At 37.8% G+C, this 21,849-nt stretch overlaps 2 protein-coding genes across 2 annotated transcripts in view; one reads left to right on the top strand and one right to left on the bottom strand.

Moving 5' to 3' along the window:
* The window catches only part of ryr1b (ryanodine receptor 1b (skeletal)), a 118,322-nt gene extending 110,372 nt beyond the window's left edge, over window positions 1–7,950 (bottom strand). Inside the window, exon 1 of the mRNA XM_059330916.1 lies at window positions 7,897–7,950. Coding sequence (XP_059186899.1) covers window positions 7,897–7,944 — 48 coding nt within the window. The 5' untranslated portion in view covers window positions 7,945–7,950. The remainder of the gene's footprint in view (window positions 1–7,896) is intronic.
* A 6,878-nt stretch (window positions 7,951–14,828) lies between these two features.
* Window positions 14,829–21,849, top strand: part of rasgrp4 (RAS guanyl releasing protein 4) — a 28,206-nt gene continuing 21,185 nt past the window's right edge. The window contains exon 1 of the mRNA XM_059330925.1: window positions 14,829–14,915. Coding sequence (XP_059186908.1) covers window positions 14,899–14,915 — 17 coding nt within the window. The 5' untranslated portion in view covers window positions 14,829–14,898. The remainder of the gene's footprint in view (window positions 14,916–21,849) is intronic.

Below are 21,849 nucleotides of genomic sequence, written 5' to 3'. Positions count from 1 at the left end.
GTTATTCCCTCAGGCAAAGTCTGTAGAAATGTGGACTTACAGAAAATGTGCATAAAAGGCTCAAAATGTCTGCAAGAGAGACAAAAACAGACCTCACAACCAGAACTCAATCCTAGAAAGTCACTGACTAAAAAGTCACTGGTGGAGCATCTGAATGCTTAAGACGCGTCCCAACCATAACTTGTTGCTTTTGTTCTCTGTGTCTCTACTGTCCATCAATAAAACAAAGAAAAAGACTGGTTGAATCAGCCTTAAAACACACAATTTAAACCCCTTAAAATCTTAAAATCCTGCACAGACCACTCAACAATAAACATCAACTCGTACAGCACTGAATGAGATGACTAGGTTGTTTGTGCTACATTTCAAAGACTTTACTTCAATGTAGTTCACTGTGAATTGGGACCTGTATGACATTGAAATATAGTTGTTTAAAAGTTGTTTAAACATTGGTTGTATGCAACCTTGACATCTAAAAAAAAACAAATCTAGCTTGGTTTTATTATTTTAACCAGGACATGGTGATCTTTTCACCTGTAAATCACTAAATCAGTGCTTCCTGCAAACAAACTGCCCGTACAGTCCTGACAAAAGGTACTATGGAGGCTTCAGGCCTGTATTTGTCACAGTTGACAGTCACAACAATGAACAAGATCTCACTTGACTCGCACACACACACACACACACACACACACACACACACACACACATCTACACACAGCGTGTCTCCCAAAGGATGCTGGCAAGTAGGACACTGACTCCTCTGGTTTCTCCCTCCAGAGTGTGTGCACTTATAGTGACACACTATAAAAAGAAACTGCTGTTATAGACTGGAACTTGAATACCCCTTCAAACTTGCTCGTCTGTGTGATTCGCACCACAAATGTGGCATCGTGAAACAGTGACACAGCTTTTACCATCACCAGCAGAGAAACAGCACCATTGTATGAACTCCAGGTTACCTGACACTGACTCTCATGTGTTCATAGTGAGACATTTCAGCAGTCTTCTCAATACCGAATACGCTTCTTTATTAAGAGAAAAGCTAAATCTACTGGGTATTGCGAGCTCAACCAATCTCTTGACAGTAAATATGGGGGCTGAAGTGCTTGCAGTGAGTTTTTTTAGTGAGGAGGTTGAATACCAGATACCTGCAGTTCAACATCCACTTTGTCTGAGTGCAAAGAGATGTTACTGGCTACTGTACAGCAGCTATTCTCAACCTTGGGGTTCCGACCCCAATTGAGGTCGCGAGATGATTTCTGGGGGTCGCCAAATCATTTTGGAAGTCGACTCTGTCTTCACTGTGTTAAAGTGTTCATGTGTTAATGTGTTTTAGTCTTTTTGGTCATTTTATGTCTTTTTTTTTGTCATTTTGTGTTTTTTTAGTCATTTTGTTTCTTTTTTGGGTCATTTTGTTTCTTTTTTTGGTCATTTTGTGTTTTTTATGGTCATTTTGTGGTCAATTACTGCCTTTTCGTCATTTTGTTTCCTTTTTTGTCATTTTATGTCTTTTTCTAGTCATTTTGTGTCTTTTTTGGTCATTTTATGTCTTTTTTAGTCATTTTGTGTCTTTTTTGGTCATTTTGTTTCTTTTTTGGTCATTTTGTTTATTTTTAGGCCATTTTGTGTCTTTTTTGGTCAATAATTTGTCTTTTTGTGGTCATTTTGTGGTCAATTTGAGTCCTTTTTTGCTTAATTTTATGTAATTTTTTGGTCATTTCGTGTCTTTTTTTGATCATTTTGTGTCATTTTGTGGTCAATTTGATTCTTTTTTTGATCATTTTGTGCCTTTTCTGACAAATCCCAAAGTATCAAGTTCTTACTTTCCAAGGAGTCTCTGGCTTGAAGCTGACTGTTACATACTCAGGAGGTCAGAATGGACCTTTAAACTTATAGCAAAGGACTTAGATTAAAAGTAACAATAAAATATAAACTAATATATATAAATGCACAGACAGAGAGATGTTTTAGTTGTTGTCTGCTTCATTATTTGTCCAAAATTCGTCATATCAACTGAGTTTGTATGATCTGAACTGTGAGATTGTGTTCAGTGAGCGGGGGTCCTGGACAACTGTACTAGACTGTATTCAAGCCGCACTTGGCGTTGTATGAGTCACAGGCCTGGGTCGTATTAGAAAAACACAATAAAACTCAGAATAGAATAGAGCAGCACTGTTGAGTAATCTGTGTGTGGCCTTTTGTGATGTGAAAACAATCACTGGAGATGTGCAGAAGATCATAATGCATCACATTTTCCCTCCATCTGCCACACTGAGAAGGAATAAGCATTTAAAGGATCTAATCTCCTCTTCCTTTCTTCTCTTGCTATTGAAAAAAATCCCATGAGGAAAAAAACAAAAACTAAATGCAGTGAGACGACATTGCCTTACTCACAAACTCACACTCCTACATATTTTTATCTTGTTTGGAGGATTCCCAGAAGGGAGGGAAACAAGTAGAGTAACGGAGCAAAAGGATAAAAATGAAAAAGGACTGACAGGATTACACTGCTGCTTCCTCAAATAGACAACAGGTTTCTCAAACTGCAGGAACACCTACATACTCACAATCACTTTGACAAGCAAACATGAATAACTTACTGGAGAGTTTGTGTGTTTGTTGTGTATTTACAACTAAGAGCCTCGTGGTGGACTGGACAGGTTTTTGATCTTTTAAAAACTGTGGTTAATTGTGTGTTAATTATAGTTATACAAGGGTCATACACTTTTTGAGTGGTCAAATTCAATCACTTTAAGGACTTTCAAGGTCCATTTTCAAGCTTTTCCAGGACCTTACAACGGTTGTAAGTTGCATGTTTTAGATGAGTACTTACATGCTATAAGGGGTAATTTCACTCAACCATACCGACAGCGATGATTTTTTCACTTTTAACAACCAAAAGTACAGTTTGCTAATCTCAATATTCAATTTAGTATATTTTTTATTGAACATGTGATTATCTATATTCAGATTGCAAGAGAAATTCAGTAAGAATTTCAAGCATTTTCAAGCACTTTATCCAAAATCCAAGCACTTTTCAAACCTTGAAAATGCTTAAATTTGAATGTTGTATTTTCAAGGACCAGTACGAACCATGTAGGCTATATAAGTTAACCTTACTTAAAAAAACAGCCAAGATAGCTGGGGCTGCACAATTAATTTAAATTTTACCAAATTCCAATATGGGCTAGAGCAATAATAAATGTGTCTGAATTAAGTATTCTGGTGCATCAGAGATGTTTTGTTTGGTATATATCACACCAAAATCATTTCAATGAAAATTAGACTATATTCAAACAATAATCATTCATAGAATCATACAATTAATCCTAGCGCAATTGCAATATCAAATGAAATAATCACAATTAGATATGTTTTCCAAATCGTTCAGCCCTTGTCCCCAGCGAATCTCTGTAAAACACATTTATTCTGTCAGCATTTTCCTAAACGTTAACCCTTCCTGTTTGCTATGGTGTCATGTAAAGGCCAGACCACTGTTAAAGTTCATCTCAGATCTAACACAGATAACATCGTTCCTACACAGTCTGTGAACAGTGAACCCTCATACTTTTCCGCTTAAGAAGCACTTTTTGGATGGTATGCTTGTTTTGTTTAAAAACATCTTTAACATGATATTTATACCCTGTACTTGTAGTGTAGCTGTACTCATTTTGGAGCACAATTTTGGGCACACACGCAAAGCCTCAGACTTTTTCTAAGCATGAGAAGCTGTTTTTCTGCTGGGATTGTACAAAACAGACATATTTACAATGCGGAGAACTCGATTATGAACTGTCCAGACCCAGTTTTCTCAAATTAAAGACCACATCTTTCAGCTGGATGACTGGATTACACAAACACACAGAGGACTGAAGATTTTATGAGGAATTATTTGTTACAGTTTTGTGCAGATGGGTATATGTAAATCCCTGTGAAATAAATCTTAGTATACAAATTCTATTTAATTACTTGTTTATCTTTTTTTTTTTATCCCAAATGCAAAATTTCATAGATTTATTTGTTCAGATAAATCTTGAATCTAGAGTCCATTTTGGGATTATTATCACAAGTTGTTTGTATTTGTATTGTCTTCTTTGATCATTTTAACTGTTAAGTGCTAGCACTATGAAAAGTGCTAACCAGTAGAATAAATGTGTGTTATCCTAAAAACTGTTGTTTTCACGGTAAAAAATCGGCAGCTGTGGTTGCCAGAACTTTCCTGTAATAAATACGCTGCAACTTTTTCTAATAGTACGGTAAAATGATATTAGCACTTTTGATTTCACATTTAAGTTTTTTTTTTTTTAAAGATTATAGTTTACTGTTAAAAAATAAAAAAGAAAGAAACACTGTTCTGCCATACAATTGACAAGAAAATACTTAAAGATTTTATCATTAAATATTACAGTATATTTTTGTTAGAGATATGGTGTTTAGTACATTAAACAGTGAGAAAAAGTATTTTTACAAAACATAAATGCAAAAATTACAGTGATGGCATATGGCATGTATATATATATATATATTTTACAGTATATTTTTGTTACAATCAAGTTTTTTACAGTAGAGTAATGCATTTTTCCCCACAAAAAATGTAAAAAATACTGTTTTGGCTGATACATACACTTACAATGTTTCATTGTTACTGAAACTGAATCAACCCATTAATCATTTTACAGTCTTTTACTTAACGTAATGACTTCCAAACAAAAATGAAGGACACACAGGCTGTGAACCTCCATGGCAGCTTATGTAACTATAAAAAGATAATATCAGGTTAAATATATGACTACAGTCTGCTGGCCCAGCTGGTCCAGGTGAGGTAAGACCCCCACTTCCATCACACCTCCCACCTCCAATATAACCGAGGGAAAAACCCCAGCAGAGAGAAAGAGCTGACTCACACACTGCCTCCCATCACTGGACTCTAATTAAAAGACTGATAACACAGACCGTTTGGTGGATGCTTTAATCCAAAGATTCTTACAGCACCATGAGCACAAACATTTTTAGCCCTATGGGGATTGAACCCATGACCCAGACAGTGTTCGTGTCAAAGATAAAGCCCATTGAAGTACACAAGACATTAATAATTCACATACAGCTGCATTGTTTTTCCTTTTGAAGCGTTGGTGTCTAATAGTTTCATCCTAACTGAGCCTCTTGCACCAAAGGACAAACCCACTGAAGGCATTTAAAGTGTTTGGCCTATGTGTCTCACAATCCATTCCCCAGTTTCTGAAGAGAAGATTAAAGAAACACTGTTCATAGTTTTGTAACAGGACTCTCTGTTGCTCTGTAATGCCGTCTTGTGGATATTGTGAGCTGACTCCTCAAGCTTGACAGGAATCCCACCCATCAATGTAATTTGCTTCTGCATGCTGCCGTCTGGGCTCTTTTGTACTTGGACTATTTTTTCACAGCTAACGAGATTCAAGTGGAGCTCCATTTTAACAGAAATACATTGTGGAGGTTTTATTGATGCTCTTCTTCACAAAGACAAATTAAGTCAGGGGTCTCAAACTCAAATTACCTGGGGGCCGCTGGAGGCAGTATCAAAATGACCAAAAAATGACACAAAATTACTAAAAAGATTTTTTTTAAAAGACACAAAATGACCAAAAAAGACACAACATTACTAAAAAAAAAGACACAAAATGACGGAAAAAAACTAAATTACTTAAAAAAAAAGACTAAAAAAACACAAATTGACCCAAAAAAGACACAAAATGACCAAAAAAGACACAAAATGACAGAAAAACACAACATTACTTAAAAAAAGACACAAAATGACCCAAAACCAAAATAAAGACATAAAATTATTTTAAAAAGACACAAAATTACCAAAAGAAAGACACAAAATTACAAAAAAAGACACTAAATATCGTCACAAGGGCCACAATTGGCCTACGGGCCGCGAGTTTGAGACCCATGAATCAAGTGATCATAGATGAGTCTCCTGTTTAAGGATATTTCTCGTGTAACTCTTGGTATAAACAGAGTCTGGCATTGGTTCAGTAACTTTGATTACTGGCTTTCAAAGGCATTTTATTATGTTAGTGTGCACTGTAAAATGTTTGTAGAAATTACAGTAAAACACTGTCAAATTGCATCAGAAATAGGGCGTAAAAGACCAAACATTTAAATTTACAGTAGAAAACCCACTCACTGTAATTTTTACAGTGAAATTCTGGCAACCACAGCTGCCGGAATTTCACTGTAAATTAAACAGATTTTTTTTTGCTTGTCAATATTATGATACTAATGATTTAAAGCAAATTGCCATTAGAAACTAACACAATTTGGTTTGTTTTTCTCTGATGTAATTAATGTTTTAAATTATTCTTAATTGATATTCTTATTATATTGCTTTCAAACATATTTTCCAGCTTTAGATAAAAACAAGATACAAAAACTAGCTCTTACAGTACCCTAACTTAAGATCTTCTAGGTGAATATTTATGTCAGTAATTGAGAGTTTTGTTCTAATTACCTTTTTGAGCTTCAAAAGGTTACAAGTTATCAGAATCAGAATCAGAAATACTTTATTGATCCCTGGGGGAGGGGATTGCTTAAGAAAAAATGAACAGGAGCTACTACAAAACAGGCAGCATGCAGGTTACGCATGCACCCTATACACTGCAAAAGGGGTGTCTAAAAACAAGTTTAAAAGAAAAAAGAAAATCTAAAGTTTTTTTTATCTTGGTGAGAAACAAATTATTGTCAGTGCACTCTGCTCGGGCCATTTCATCGCTGCTTGCAGCTTTAATTAACTTGTTTTAAGAGTTAATTTCTTATTTTAAGTGTTCAACATGCTTATTTATATGTAAGAATCTCAATTTAAGAAACCTTGTCAAGTGAAATTATCTGTCCATGCAGCAAGATAATTTCCCTCAGATTTAGTGTTTTTATCTTGTTTTTAGACACACCTTTTTTGCAATGTAGGTTCAAGTGCATGAAAACAAATGGATTAAATAAAAAAATCTATATTCAGGCCAATTTTTTTTTGGAGTATTTATCACAGATTTTGCATGCTTACAGTATCTATCTCTAGCTTTGGAAGCCCGTTTCAACAACTCAGCTGTTTTGGGTCATTTTTCGGGGTCCTCCCCCTTTGAGTTTGACACTGTGAAGTGGATATCTCTCCACTGTGACTGTGTGTTGGCTTCTCCAAGGAAGACAAGCAGCTTTTGGCCAGCTGTCCCCTGCAGGCACTGGGTAGCTTGTTGCTCTGCCTCCTCACCCCGCTCTGACAGGCTCTACTTTCCTCAGATAAAAATAGATAACGATGCTAACAGATGCACCAGCCGCTGTCTATCTATCTGGGCTCACACACACACACACACACACACACACACACACACGTACACACACACATACACTATTTTACCTATTCTTAAGCCCTGAACATTCTGGACGCAATATAAAAGAGATTAGGTGAGACAATGAGCAGTGCATTCTGAAAAGATCAAACTATGATCACGTAATGTAGGTTAGATTTCAGAGCTCACACGAGATTAAAGAAATCAATTACCAAGTTTAAAGAGAGCAACTAATAAGCGGGTCATGGCACATTCAGGGCACCGCAAAAATAGTCAACTATATACAGAAGCGGGGCTTGGCTCCGAGAACTGCAACTGCAGATTTGACTTAAATATCCATTGCCAGAAAAGCAAAAGTGACACAAGTGAAGTGAAACCAGAAGACACTGATAGAGCAATGAAGTTGATGCTAGAATATCAATAGTTGACTCGTGTAGAGTAGACATTAATTGCTTCTCTTCAGCAAAAAAATGCATTTCTTCCCTCACTGTTCTCATAACCTCTCATATCCTACAACTCCTGCCCAGCAGCCGGTGCAGGTTTCCCAAAAAGGAAAGTAAGCAGGACTCACCGTTCGCAGGAACTGAATCTCCTCCTCTCCCTCTCCCCCTTCTGCCATCCTTCGCCGAGGGTTATTCGCAGCTCCTCGGGAGAAAAGACAAAATCCTTCTGTTCAGGATTTGGATTTTTTTATCTCCTTTTGCTATGTCCCTCCCTCTCGCACTCCACGCTGCACCTCTCTACTTCCTCTCTTATTGCTGTACCCCTCTCTCTCTCTCTCTCTCTCTCTCTCACACACTCTCTCAGTGTCTCTGGCTCTCAGTGCTGGTGTGTGTGGGTGTGCTGGAGGACAGCATGGGTCCTGTGGCTCTCACGGTGTGGTGAGAGAGAGTGACGGGAGGGGAGGCTCTCCCCGGCTTCTCTCTCCTCTCCACTTGCATCCCCCAACCGCAGATGAGGGAGGGAGGGGAGGAGGGGGGGAGGGAGGGGAGGGAGGGAGGGGCAGGCACCTTGTTACACATTTACACGGCTCCCATCCCACCGTGCCGCCATGTTTGTAGAAGTGGGCCACTCCTTCACACAGGCTGACCCCCTCCAACAGACACACATCACCCTCCCCTCCCTCCACATGTCTGAGGCTATAAAAGGAAAAAGGGGGTGAGGACTAGCCTCTGGGGAGCGTGCAGTAAGAAGAACAGATGCACACACACAAACACACACCTTAAACCAGGGGTCTCAAACTCAAATTACCTGGGGGCCACTGGCGGCAGTATCAAAATGACCAAAAAAAAAAGACACAAAATGATTAAAAGAAGACACAAAATGACAGAAAAAAAAATAAATTACTTTAAAAAAGACACAAAATGATCAAAAAAAGCACACAAAATGACAAAAGAAGACACAAAATGACCAAAAAAAGACACAAAATGACAAAAGAAGACACAGAATTACCAAAAAAGACACAAAGTTATTTAAAAAAAGACACAAAATGACCCAAAAACAACACAAAATGACAGAAAAAACACACAAAATTACCAAAAAAGACACAAAATTATTTTAAAAAAGACACAAAATTATTTTAAAAAGACACAAAATTATTTTTAAAAAGACAAAAAATTATTTTTTTGAAAAGACACAAAATTACCAAAAAAAGTAATTAAAGGGACCTTCCGCACACAACACGGTAAAGGGCCATTCATATAAAACTCACATTAAACTTTCATATCAAGGTGGGGGCCACAAAATATCATCACGAGGGCCGTGAGTTTGAGACCCCTGCCTTAAACTCTTCAAAGTGAATAAATCAGCTGCACTGTATAAATACCGCTTCAGAATTAGGTGTGTTAACGCTGTGTTAGCTGCTCTGCATACCAAGGGAAGATATCTGGGAGAATTAAACACCTGAATCAGCTGACAGTCAGCTGATGGAGCTGTGTCAGTTTCAGTCAGATCTTAGAGTCAGATTTTCCTTTATTTTCATAGTAGTAGGGCTGGGGGATATGGGCCAAAAGTCATATCCCAATATATTGAGGCTGGATATTGAGATAAATTCGCTTAAAATAAGAAATTAACTCTTAAAACAAGATAAATTAAAGCTGCAAGCAGCGATGAACTGGCCCGAGCAGAGTGACCTGACAATTATTTGCAAAAAAACTTTAGATTTAGAAGTGTTAGATAATTTCTCTTGTTTAAAGAGTTAATTTCTTATTTTAAGCATTCAACATGCTTATTTCTAGATTTAACAATCTTATTTCAAGAAATCTCATCAAGTGAAATTATCTGTCCATGCAGCAAGATCATTTCCCTCAGATTTAGTGTTTTTATCTGGTTTTTAGACACCTTTTTTTTTTTTGCAGTGTGGTGATTTTAAAAAATATATTTTTTCATGCTTAATTACTTATTTCCAAGAAACTTTTCTGTGAAACACAATATTTAACATGGTGCTTTGTGGAGTTTTCCACATCTGTCGATTAAATCAACTCACTGACTAGTCAACAAGATCTCAACATATGAAGGTTTATGTCTAATTTTTTTAATTGAGGAATTCTTGCCATCATCGTTTTTTCTTAACACTTCAAAAATTAAATTCAAATACAAAACACGAATACAGAAATCTGTAACTGTCAAGTTGCAATGTGTTCAAGACTCTTTTATCTATGATCAAGAATTAGAATCAGCATCAGAAAATATGCTAAACGCCTAAAGTTTCTTCCAATTATTTATGTTGTCTGAACAAGAGTTTAAAAACCAAAGGGAATAACTGAATAATTTAATAATGATATAATAAAAGATGCAGAACTTTGCATTAGAAGAGGCCAATGTTTGATACTTCTGCTTGATATATAACCTTAAAGGTAAACCGAAAATTAAATTGGTTGTTGATTAATTTCCAGTTGATTATACACAAATAATTAATTATAATTTCCACTTACTTTAGTTATTATTCATTGTGTTTACCGCGTAATTCTTGGCACATTCAGTGCAGTGGAAATGCTTTCTTACAGTCGAATCAATAATGATGATTTGTCTGACATTATATCAGGCTTTTAATTAGCTTTGTGCTCTTTTACACTTTCCAATAATATTTTAGATTTTATGCTTCAGTGTTAAAGTAGCAAAGGTCTTTAGCTGTACTAAGAACTGCAATTTGTGTTATTGTTTTTTTATTAACTGTGGAAAAATCCCTGTCAACAGTGCCCAGACTTTTTGTAGTCATGCACGAAAAATCTTTGCAGTGATTTAAAAGGGATGAACCTGTTCTGTGTCTTAACGACTGGGCACAAAAAGGTCATTACACTGAGACATTAAGGTGGCATAAGGAAATTATCCATATCCTCTATTTTAAATTTTAGGTTTTAATGTAACAATGTCTGTAAAGCAGCAATTCCATCCTTTCTTATTTTGAGGGGTTATGTGGTATGAACAGTGCAGAAAATGTATTTAATCTTCATAACTGATTATTTGCAGAAGTCATTTATCAAGCCAAAATGCCTAAAACATTTCCTGATAGTAGTTTCTTTTATGGGAGGATTTGCTGCTCATCTCTGCTATATATTAGTGTAAATTTAATATATTTGGGTACTGGACTGTCATCTTGGAGATAGGAAATGATGATGGGCATTTTCAGTATATTCTGTCATTTTAGAGCATAAACATCCAATTCAATTTAACTGAATTTTAAAGATGCACATCCAGTTTTCCTGTCAGTCTCCCTGCAGCCTGAATAACATCCAGGTCTTATCAAAGTCTTATTTTAGCTCTGAAAATATCTATCTATACCTTGTCACAAAATTGCAAATAGATTAGGGCTGCAACTAAGGATTATTTCCATTATCGATGAATCTGTCGATTATTTAAACGATTAATCGATCAGTTGTTTGGTCAATAAATTGTTGAAAAATATCAATCAGTGTTTCCCAAACCACAAGATGACGTCCTCAAATCTCTTGTTTTGCCCACAAACCAAAGAGATATTCAGTTTATTGTCATAAAGGAACACTGATTGATATTTTTCAACATTTTATTGACCAAACAACTAATCGATTAATCGTTTAAATAATCAACAGATTCATCGATAATGGAAATAATCATTAGTTGTAGCCCTAGTATATATAGATATTTTCAGAGCTAAAATAAGACTTTAATAAGAGCTGGATTTTATTCAGGCTGCAGATAGACTGACAGGAAAGCTGGATGTGCATCTTTAAAATTCAGTTAAATTAAATTGGATGTTTGGTCTCTAAAATGACAGAATATACTGAAAATGCCCATCATAATTTCCTATCCCCAAGGTGACAGTCCAGTACCCAAATATATTAAATTTACACTAATATATAGCAGAGATGAGCAGCAAATCCTCACATATAAGAAACTACTATCAGGAAATGTTTTAGGCATTTTGGCTTGATAAATGACTTCTACAAATAATCAGTTATGAAGATGAACAAGCTCTAATCCATACCTTGTCACAAAATTGCAAATAGATTTTTATTATAACACATTATACCAGAAAATTATCCCTGCAGAGTAAAACAAATGAGATCTCCTGTGAATATTATCAGCTCTGCCTGGACCTGGACAGCCTGTACCCCAGAGAGAAACCGTGTCAGTGGCAGGCAGGCACACCCCTCTTGGTCAAAGCAGGCAGCAGGGATGCACCAGACAGAAAAGCTGGAAGTCTGAGCGGAAAAAAGCGCATCAGACAGAAACGGTGACCATCCTCCATACAGTGCACAAAACACACACACACACACACACACACACACACACACACACACACAACCTTACCTCCTCAGTCTCCATCTGGCATCCTTCAGCATGCTCTCCTTCTCGCCCATCTCCCGCTGCAACAGCAGCTGGCAGCGGATAAAGATGTTTTGGGACGCTGCTGCTCGCCGGGATACAACTCCGTCCAGGCAGGCAGGCAGCGGGTGAAACGGACAGGAGGAGGAGAGGAGGAGGAGAGGAGGAGGAGAGGAGGAGGAGGAGGAGGAGGAGGTGACACGCAACTGAAGCAGAAGTAACTTGAATTCTGGGAGTATGAGTCCTGATTCAGAAGTCACCTGCTGTTGCCTGTTTTTTTCTGCCAACTCACGAATCCGCCTCCATGAAGGTGCAGTTGCGTTGCCGCGCCTGAAGGTGGCGACATGGTAACGAGAATTAAACTGCGAATATCTGTACATTTATATTCAATTCTGACTTCAAAATGATCAATCAAAGGTCAAGGTAGCATTCCGGTTTGACAAAGTAAGCACATGATGATGGTTTGATGCAATGATTATACTGCTGAAGTCTTAAATTGTGATTAAACAGACGGAGGGAAAATAAATGATATCTCCATAGTAACGCATATTTACAATGGGCTGGCTCAGGGATGGGCAACTGGAGGCCCGGGGGCCACATACGACCTGCACCCTCACTTGAAGTGGCCCTCAGTACAACTACATGCATTTGAGCATGAAATCTTTTAAGTGCAGTGTAAAAATGCACAAAATTACTTCTTGCAATTAATGTTGGTCTGCTGTTCTTGCACTAAAAAAATGAATAACAGTAAGTGGTTAATTTTTATTTGCTTCAAACCTTTTGTATTCCTATTTATACTGTTATACATGCATTTGAGCATGAAATATGTGAAGTTACTGCACTGTAAACATATTTAAAATGGCAGTTTCATCATATATGGTGAAGTGCACGCTCCTATATGTGGCCCTGTGGTAGTGTTGATGAAAATTGTGGCCCCCTGCAGCATTTAAGTTGCCCATCCCTGGGCTAGCTAGTTAACGGTAGCTAACTGTTACTTTGCTCCCAACGACACAAAGTTAATGAACTTTACACATTAAAAACAAGTAACATTCTTTACAAATATATGAACTCTACGCTAATTTAACCGTCACCTCCCCCAACGTCCTGATTTAACACTGTTAACACCTAACTTAACAACAAAGAGCCCCGTAAGTTACCGTTTACTTAATTTTTCGATACCTTCAATTTAAGACTTCCATTTGTACAAAAACTATCAAAATAAAAGCCTCAAGGCCCAAACTAAACACAATAGTAACAAAACAAATCAAGACTTACAGTGGACATTTAAAAGCTAAAATGTAATTGTTGGGTTGAAGAATTTAAAAAAAATTGGCCTTTCTTCTTTCTCAGCATGTGTCAAATGTCTTTAGATTTACCAGCTGAGTTGATTGCAACTCTTCCTGTTTTACAGACCTATTGCTCAAGATTACAGTAATATTACCAAATTGCCAGGAAATAGCATACATTTTTTTTCTTCTGTGACATTTCCATGTTCCCTGTTTAAGTCAATGATCTGCTTTCTAATGCAAAACCAAGTGCACTTTTGGACTGGGCGTGCATTGACTGCAGGATTCCTGCTTGGTGCATCTTTCCCTGCTTTTGAATGCCATATCGCCTACTCTCTCTGCCAGCCAGCCAGCTTCCTGCAGCAAAGAAGCCACCTCTGCAGACTTGGGGACATTAATGTCCCCTGTTTGGTCGCCTCTTCCTCTTGGTGTGTTAAAACAAGGATGCCTTTGAGTCTCCCTGTCCAGCTGCACAGCCACATTCACAAGCACAAACACTACCTCCCTGTGTAATCACTTGCTGCCCTGAGAAATGACAGAGGGAGTTAAAAAAAAAAAAAAGAAGAAGAAAAGGAAAAACTCAGGGTGATAGACGTGATTTGGGGGACAATGGAGACCCTGGATGAACAAATCTACAAGGGAGACATGTGTCAGGATTCAACAATGTTATCAGACGTGTAATGATTTCTTTTCAGGAACTGATTCTTTGCCAAGTTCAGGCGATGCCCCAGAAAACTGCATCAAAAAGTGACATTGAGGCGTGGCCTATTTCTTTCTGTGTAGATGCTCTGAAAAAAGAACCGCAGATGTCGCTTCCTGGAGTACACTGATGGTGCTCAGATGATTGCTCATCACTATCTCCCTCTAACTCTCCTCCTCCTTCCTCTATGGGTACTGCATTTGTGTTCACTATTCTCTCTCTCTCTCTCCTCTCCCCTCCCCCTTGGGCATGCACACACATACACACGCAAACACACACACACAGAAACTGATGTGAGTTCCCCTATCTGTCAGAGCCAGTTCCTCCATTTAAGATGCTGACTTGTTTATGTTCAAGGGACAAGTGAATGACTTTTGCGAGCTCTTGCAGTCTACTTTTAAACTTGTTTGAGCTTTTTTCTTTTAGCATGTCTGCTTTGTTGCAGGCAACGGGAGCATGAAGACTGTTTTATCGCCGATTTGTGGTTGCTAGATATCTTCAGATTGCAGATAGAGAGAGAGGGAGGCTGACTGACTGACACAGAGAGGTTTGATAAGCAGGGTTTAGGCGTGGAGTTTAGTCTACTTGATGAGTGTTGGGTGGGCAGCCCTCAGCCCCAGCAGCTCTCCGTCCTGTGCCCGCGCTTGCTGTCCTGGGTGCATAAACACAGAGGACACAGAGGAGGAGGAGGAGCAGGGTCAACCATGGAGCTGTAGGGACACGCTCAGATGCCCAAGCGGATCACCAGTGGAGGAGGAGTGCCGCTGAGGAGAAGAGCTCTGCAATGAACAAGACCAAGAGGTAATTAAAAAAGAAAAGAAGAAAGAGAGTGAAGCAAAACTGAGAGTCTGGTGCAGTCAGACGCACTTGCAACTCGGTTTCTTTACAAGTGTAAGTCTAAGTATGTGTCAGCAGGGAGTGTTTGGTTTGCAGCAGAGATGTGTGAACCTTGAGGTTATGAGATACAGTGTGGTTTGTGCAAAGGCTCTTGACAAGTGAAACGAGGGCAGTAAGTTTTATTTTCTGCATGGTGCTTGTGTGTGTGTGTGTGTGTGTGTGTGTGTGTGTGTGTGTGTGTGTGTGTGTGCGTGTGTGCGTGTGTGTGTGTGTTTTCTGCCACTTATTTGAAACTAGACAGCATGCAGTGGAGAAAGAGGCTTTGCATTAAAAAAAAGAGTTTGCATACAGACAAACATACACACGGTCACAGCTAATGTGTTTGACCTGCATATCAGAGAATATCAACATCTTAAATATTTTGTGTGTACTGCACACAAGGGAGCTCTGACAATCAACAGTTGTGCATGCCTGTCGCGCGCTGCCTGCTCACCTTTCCATGGAACTGTGTTTTCTGCTTTTTTTTCTGCCCTCGTCATCCGCATTTACATGTCAGTTCAGTGATGTTTTTTGCATTAGATCTCAGATACTGATGATAACATTGCATGTTTAGTAGCCTGTGTTTCAGTGGTATTTTTTTTTGACTGATGTAGTTGTGACCGCAGCTCTTATCAGATTCCCTGGAATTAAAGGGTTGGGTGTCGAATGTTAAGGTAGTCAGATGTGTGGTATGTGTGACTGACCCACCTGAGTTTAAGGTGGAATGACAGATTGGACACAATATTGTGCTTCCCCTTCACGGGGGAGGTTATCTTACAGCTTTTTATAATTGCAAACCAAATTTCTCAATAAAAAGTTCAGTTTTTCACAACATAAATTAATGTTGACTAAACTGTGGGTCACTTTTAACTAACTGTACATTGAAAACTTTAAGCAGCAACATGAAATGACTGACATTAGACTACAATATGCTACATCGATATCTAATAAGAAATGTAATAAATACAAATTAAAGATAACAAATCCCCAAATACAAGCACTTATTCCTTGATTAACTCTATGAAAGACTTGATTGATGCAGAATCCATAAAAAATGATCATGAGGAAGGAAAGTTTATGACCACTAGCCTTTTAATCAGATGTCCCCATAGGATGCAATGAAAGCTGGATGTCTGGACATCCCTATCATAAGATTGCCAGGGATGGATCAGGAAGAAGAAGACAGGGGTTTCTATTTCTGAAGCTATCCTATACAAGTATGTACGCTATATTTTTGCACTGCATAGATGGAATTACTTTAGTGTCATGTAGTGAACATTCAAAATTTGCAACATAAAGTCCCCACTGAAGCATGTTGCAGCATTGTGGATTAATTTATTTGATATATGCAAGTAGCACAATCCATGCAATATAAGGTACAATATAATATAAATATAAGGTCATCATATTTGTTGTAATGGGGGGAAAAAAGGAAGACAATAGTGATATTTTGTAATGCGACTTGTTTTTAGGTTCTTGCATGATGAGTGACTACTGTTGCATTAGTGCATTTTTAATGTGAGATTAAATGTTATGCTGTTTTGCATCTCAGTAAAGAGAACAGTTTGAAAAAGTGAACTCAAAGAAAAGATTTACTGTAAAAAAAAAAATGAAATAAAAGAGCTGTAGTTTAATACATTTTTGGATTTTGTTAATGTGCACAAATGATTAAAAAGGTAAATAAATACATTTATTGTATATGAGACTAATCTTTTAAGTACAAATAGATATATACATAAAAATGAAACAAACATGCCATCTAAAAAACAAATAGAGGATACAGATTATGTGTGTTTGTGTCAGAAAGAAAGAAAGAAAGAAAGAAAGAAAGAAAGAAAGAAAGAAAGAAAGAAAGAAAGAAAGAAAGAAAGAAATAGAAAAAGTATGCATTGGTACCGATGGTGTGTGTGGTTGCACAGGTATAACTTCATTGTCAAACAGATTCAGTCCTGCACAGTATATAGTTTTTGAATATTTTCTGCAATTTTTCACGATGCAAACAATTGTTGGTACAGTGGCTTTATTGTTGCACCAAATGGATGAATGGCTCAGTGCAGAAGATGCAGAGGGAACAAGAACGCAGGTTGTGAGAGGAGAGAGAGAGAGAGAGTGGGAGCAAAAGAGCAGCTTACAAACAAGGCCTTCAAAGGGCCTTGGCTTCAATTAATCAATTAAGGAAAGAAAGAGAGGAATTTGCATATCCCCCCGCCAGTGTGAGAGCGAGAGAGGGAGAAAGAGGAAGGGGGGGGGGGGGGGGGGGGGGGGGGGGGGGGGGGTGACTGGATCTGCAGCCAGGAGTCTTGACACGGATGGGAAAGGGAGTGAGAGGGGGATTTCCAAAGAAAAAAAAGAGGAGAAGCTGTTTCCTGAATGGCTTGAATAGAGCAAGGATGAAGGAAGAGGAAAAAAGTAGGAGAAGGAGTAGTCAGTGAGGAAAAGGAGGTGTGGAAGGTCTTCCTAAAACCAAATCAGTGATATGATGGACCAAGAGCCATTCATTTATAGTCAGTAAAGAGACTACTTAGGGCTTTGTCCTCATCGTCATTCACACAAGGATTCACTGTCAAGTTTGGGCAGTGAAGTATTTCCCTGGATGCTCTGGTAAATAATATAGAGGGGGACTCTTAGGAAAAGGTGGATGCAAATGCCCAAACAGAAGCTCCTATTGTGTTCAGATTTGCATGGGAGCACATCACACGCTGACTATTTACCAACAGCTCTCTGTCTCTTGAGCTGACCAGGCTCATTACACAGAAAAGATCCCAATGTGCAATGTGCAGTGTGTGCTACCTGCTCAGCACTCTGGGGGAAATTCCCTCACAGACGTCATGACATCAATAACATTTCCCCATCAGCACTTCTGTTTGTAGTAGCTTGCATGTCTCCTCATATGTGACAGACGGAGCTGGATTCACTCTGAGTCAAAGACAGAGATGACAAGTTGTAAAGGGCAATGAGATAAGAAAGCCATTGATCAGAAGTCAAATGTATGACAACAAATTAATCACACTGCAAAAAAGGTGTGTCTAAAAACAAGATTAAAAACACTAAATCTGAGGGAAATGATCTTGACAGATGACAGATAATTTCACTTGACAAGATTTCTTAAATTAAGATTGTTAAATCTAGAAATAAGCATGTTGTACGCTTAAAATAAGAAAATAACTCTTAAAACAAGATAAATTAAAGCTGCAAGCAGCAATGAACTGGCCCAAGCAGAGTGCACTGACAATTATTTGTTTCTCACCAAGATAAAAAAAAAAAACCTTTAAGATTTAGAAGTGTTAATTTATCTTGTTTCACTTCATAAAGGGCACTTCAGACATCAATCAGATGCTCAAGCATATGGCATCATATAAGCTAGAAGACTGTGGGAATAAATTAATATGTCATGATATTTTGCTGGGAAGTGAATGTAATAATGCTCAAAAAGTCAGTCAAAATTTTAGTACAGAAAAAAAACTGACAAGGCCTGAGGACTGAGTCACTTGACCTCTGACCTCAATATACTGGAATGAAGATAGGCTCAATACACTGCAAAAAAGGTGTGTCTAAAAACAAGATAAAAACATTTAATCAGAGGGAAATGATCTTGCTGCATGAACAGATAATTTCTCTTGACAAGATTTGTTAAAATAAGCATGTTGTATGTACACTTAAAATAAGAAATTAACTCTTAAAACAAAGCTGCAGGCAGCGATGAACATGATTTGTTTACCAAGATAATAAAAAACTTTAGATTTAGAAGTGTTAGATAATTTATCTTGTTTTAAGAGTTCATTTCTTATTTTAAGCATTCAACATGCTTATTTCTAGATTTATTAATCTTTATTTAAGAAATCTTGTCAAGTGAAATTATCTGTCCGTGAAGCAAGATCATTTCCCTCAGATTTACTGTTTTTATCTTGTTTTTACACACCTTTTTTGCAGTGTGGAATAAAGATAGGCTCAATGGGTACCCTCAAGTCTCCCCTTTACCTTTATGCTGATCTGTTCTGCACGTTTTGCTGCAAAAAAAACAAGATCGCAATGGCCAAAATGTCAAACTCAAGGTCCAAAACCACAGTCCAAAGACCAATGGGTGACATCACAGCAGCCTGTGCCCCCACATCTACATACTGTTAAATCCTAGATACTGGCCCTTTAAACTTAATGTGAAATTTCTGAAAATGAGCTAAATGCAGTGGCACTGTTGTTGGATGAAAACCACTTTAAGGAGCTTATGAAAACAACACGCCTTAAGCGCCATAATCCTTTTTGACATTGTTTACTGGTTGGCTTATTCTCACAACTAACAGAGAGGTCAGGTAAAATCTATATTATTAAAAAAAAACAAAAAAACAAATTACAAATAAGCCCAACAATAAGCTTTACACTCTTGACAGAAAAAACAAAGGATAGATAGTCTTAGGATAGAGACACATTGTAAACTTTCAATTTATCTTAAGGCATGGGTCTCAAACTCACGGCCCGTGGGCCAATTGCGGCCCTCGTGACAATATTTTGTGGCCCCCACCTTGATATGAAAGTTTAATGTGAGTTTAATATGAATGGCACTTTACCATGTTGTGTGTGGAAGGTCCATTTAATTACTTTTTTTTGATAATTTTGTGGCTTTTTTTTTGTAATTTTGTGTCTTTTTTTAAATAATTGTGTCTTTTTTAATAATGTTGTGTCTTTTTTTTGGGTCATTTTGTTTCTTTTTTAAGTAATTTAGTTTTTTTCTGTCATTTTGTGTCTTTTTTTGTAATTTTGTGTCTTTTTTTGTAATTTTGTGTCTTTTTTGGGTCATTTTGTGTCTTTTTAAAGTAATTTAGTGTTTTTTTCAGTCATTTTGTGTCTTTTTTGGTCATTTTGTGTCTTCTTTTTGGGGTCATTTTGTGTCTTTTTTTAGTAATTTTGTGTCTTTTTTTGGTCATTTTGATACTGCCTCCAGCGGCCCCCAGGTAATTTGAGTTTGAGACCCCTGTCTTAAGGGAAAGAAAATCACAAAGCATGTGATGAGAGATATAAGAGTGTAATAGTTGGCTGAGCTTAAGATAAAATGAACCCAATCACCTGCATGTGTTGTGAGGCACACTCTCAGTGGTACATGCTGTTCTATGTTTAGTGTTATTGTTTTGAATTCAGCAGCCAGTCGGTGTAATGAGGCAAAGAGGAGGAGAGGAGGAGGAGGAGAAGAGGTGGAGTTTTTTTGCACGGCAGGTTTCCAAACCAGCCTCCTGGAGCTGGACTAGCAGATGGAGTTGTCACTGACATCCCACCCCCATCAGGGTTTCTGAATCCAGGCATGACTGAGGGGGACCTGTGTGGTGTGATAACTGTGACAGGCTGCATGAAACAGCACATACAGAGCAGCTTGTGGTATAAATAGATAATGAATGTCACCACGTACGCCTGTATGAAAATGTGCATCCATGAGTGTCCATCCATGTGTTGTACCTAAAGCAAACGATTAAGTGTGACTGAAGTGAGTGTGGATGCATGTGTATGTTCAGTTATGCATTATAAGTGTGTATGTGTGTGTATGTGAGTGGGCTGGGGAAATGAGCCACGCACACACACACACAAACACACTGTAACCAGAAGGGGATGCAGGTCTGGTCATTCAGGGAACTTGTCACCAGTTCTCTGAACTCAGAGTTTCCTGGTATTATCATGACATTAGCTGCAGTATAGAGACGACAGTTTCACAGCGTTACATGACACACACTGTTTTTATCGATATGCAAAGGACAAAAAAAACACTCAAGCACTGAAACAACACTGAAAATGTTACCATGTTTTTAAAAAAAGGAGGCACACACAATGATCAGGTTTCTTTTAAATGTTGGTTTCATTTCAAATTTGCCAGGAAGATTGTGGATGAAGCGTTATCCCATAACTCTCAAACTGCAAAACTGAAGCATGAATACCATATTAACTCTAACGCTTTAACGCTATTTTGTCCATTTTTGAATCTTTTCATGTCTTTTCGTGTCTTTGTAAGTAATTTTGCGTCTTTTTTGGTCATTTTGTGTCTTTTTTTAGTCATATTCGACTCATAGTCAACCTTGTCTCCAGTTTTACTTGGTATATCATCATCAAACTGAATATAATATATATAAAGTATGAAAAGGGTCCGTTACTTATTATTGTGAAATACAGAGTGAGTAATAACTCCATGTTAACATTAACAGAAACAAAGTGTTGCACCCTGACCTTCATTGGTTAAAAGTCTTTTGCACCTCTGACCACACTCAACATCAATCTAGCTTCATTCTGATGCCCCTAAATCAGGGATGGGCAACTGGAGGCCCGGGGGCCGCATACGGCCTGCACCCTCACTTGAAGTGGCCCTCAGTACAACTACATGCATTTGAGCACGAAATCTTAAAAGTGAAGTGTAAAAATGCACAAAATTACTTCTTGCAATTAATGTTGGTCTGTTTTTGCACTGAAAAAAAATCGCACTATGTGGTTATTTTTTATTTGTTTCAAACCTTTTGTATTCCTATGTATACTGTTATACATGCATTTGAGCATGAAATATGTTAAGTTACTGCACTGTGAACATATTTAAAATTGCAGTTTCATCATATCTGGTTCAGTGCACGGTCCTATATGTGGCCCTGTGGTAGTGTCCATGAAAAATTGTGGCCCCCTCCATCATTTAAGCTGCCCATCCCTGGGCTAATGTATGCAGCTCTTAGGCACCTCCAGTGGATCCCTGTTAGTTTGTCAAAAAATGATATGGAAGTGATTAATGGTTATTTGTTGACATTTACATTTTTATTTATCATTGTTAAATGCCTGTATAGATTATTACATTCTTCACTTGTGTGCACAGCTATTCTTTTTATGTTTTCCGAGCTACGAT

This window comes from Centropristis striata, chromosome 4 (genome assembly GCF_030273125.1).
Source record: "Centropristis striata isolate RG_2023a ecotype Rhode Island chromosome 4, C.striata_1.0, whole genome shotgun sequence".
NCBI lineage: Eukaryota > Metazoa > Chordata > Actinopteri > Perciformes > Serranidae > Centropristis > Centropristis striata.
This window is presented reverse-complemented; position numbering and strand designations above follow the sequence as displayed.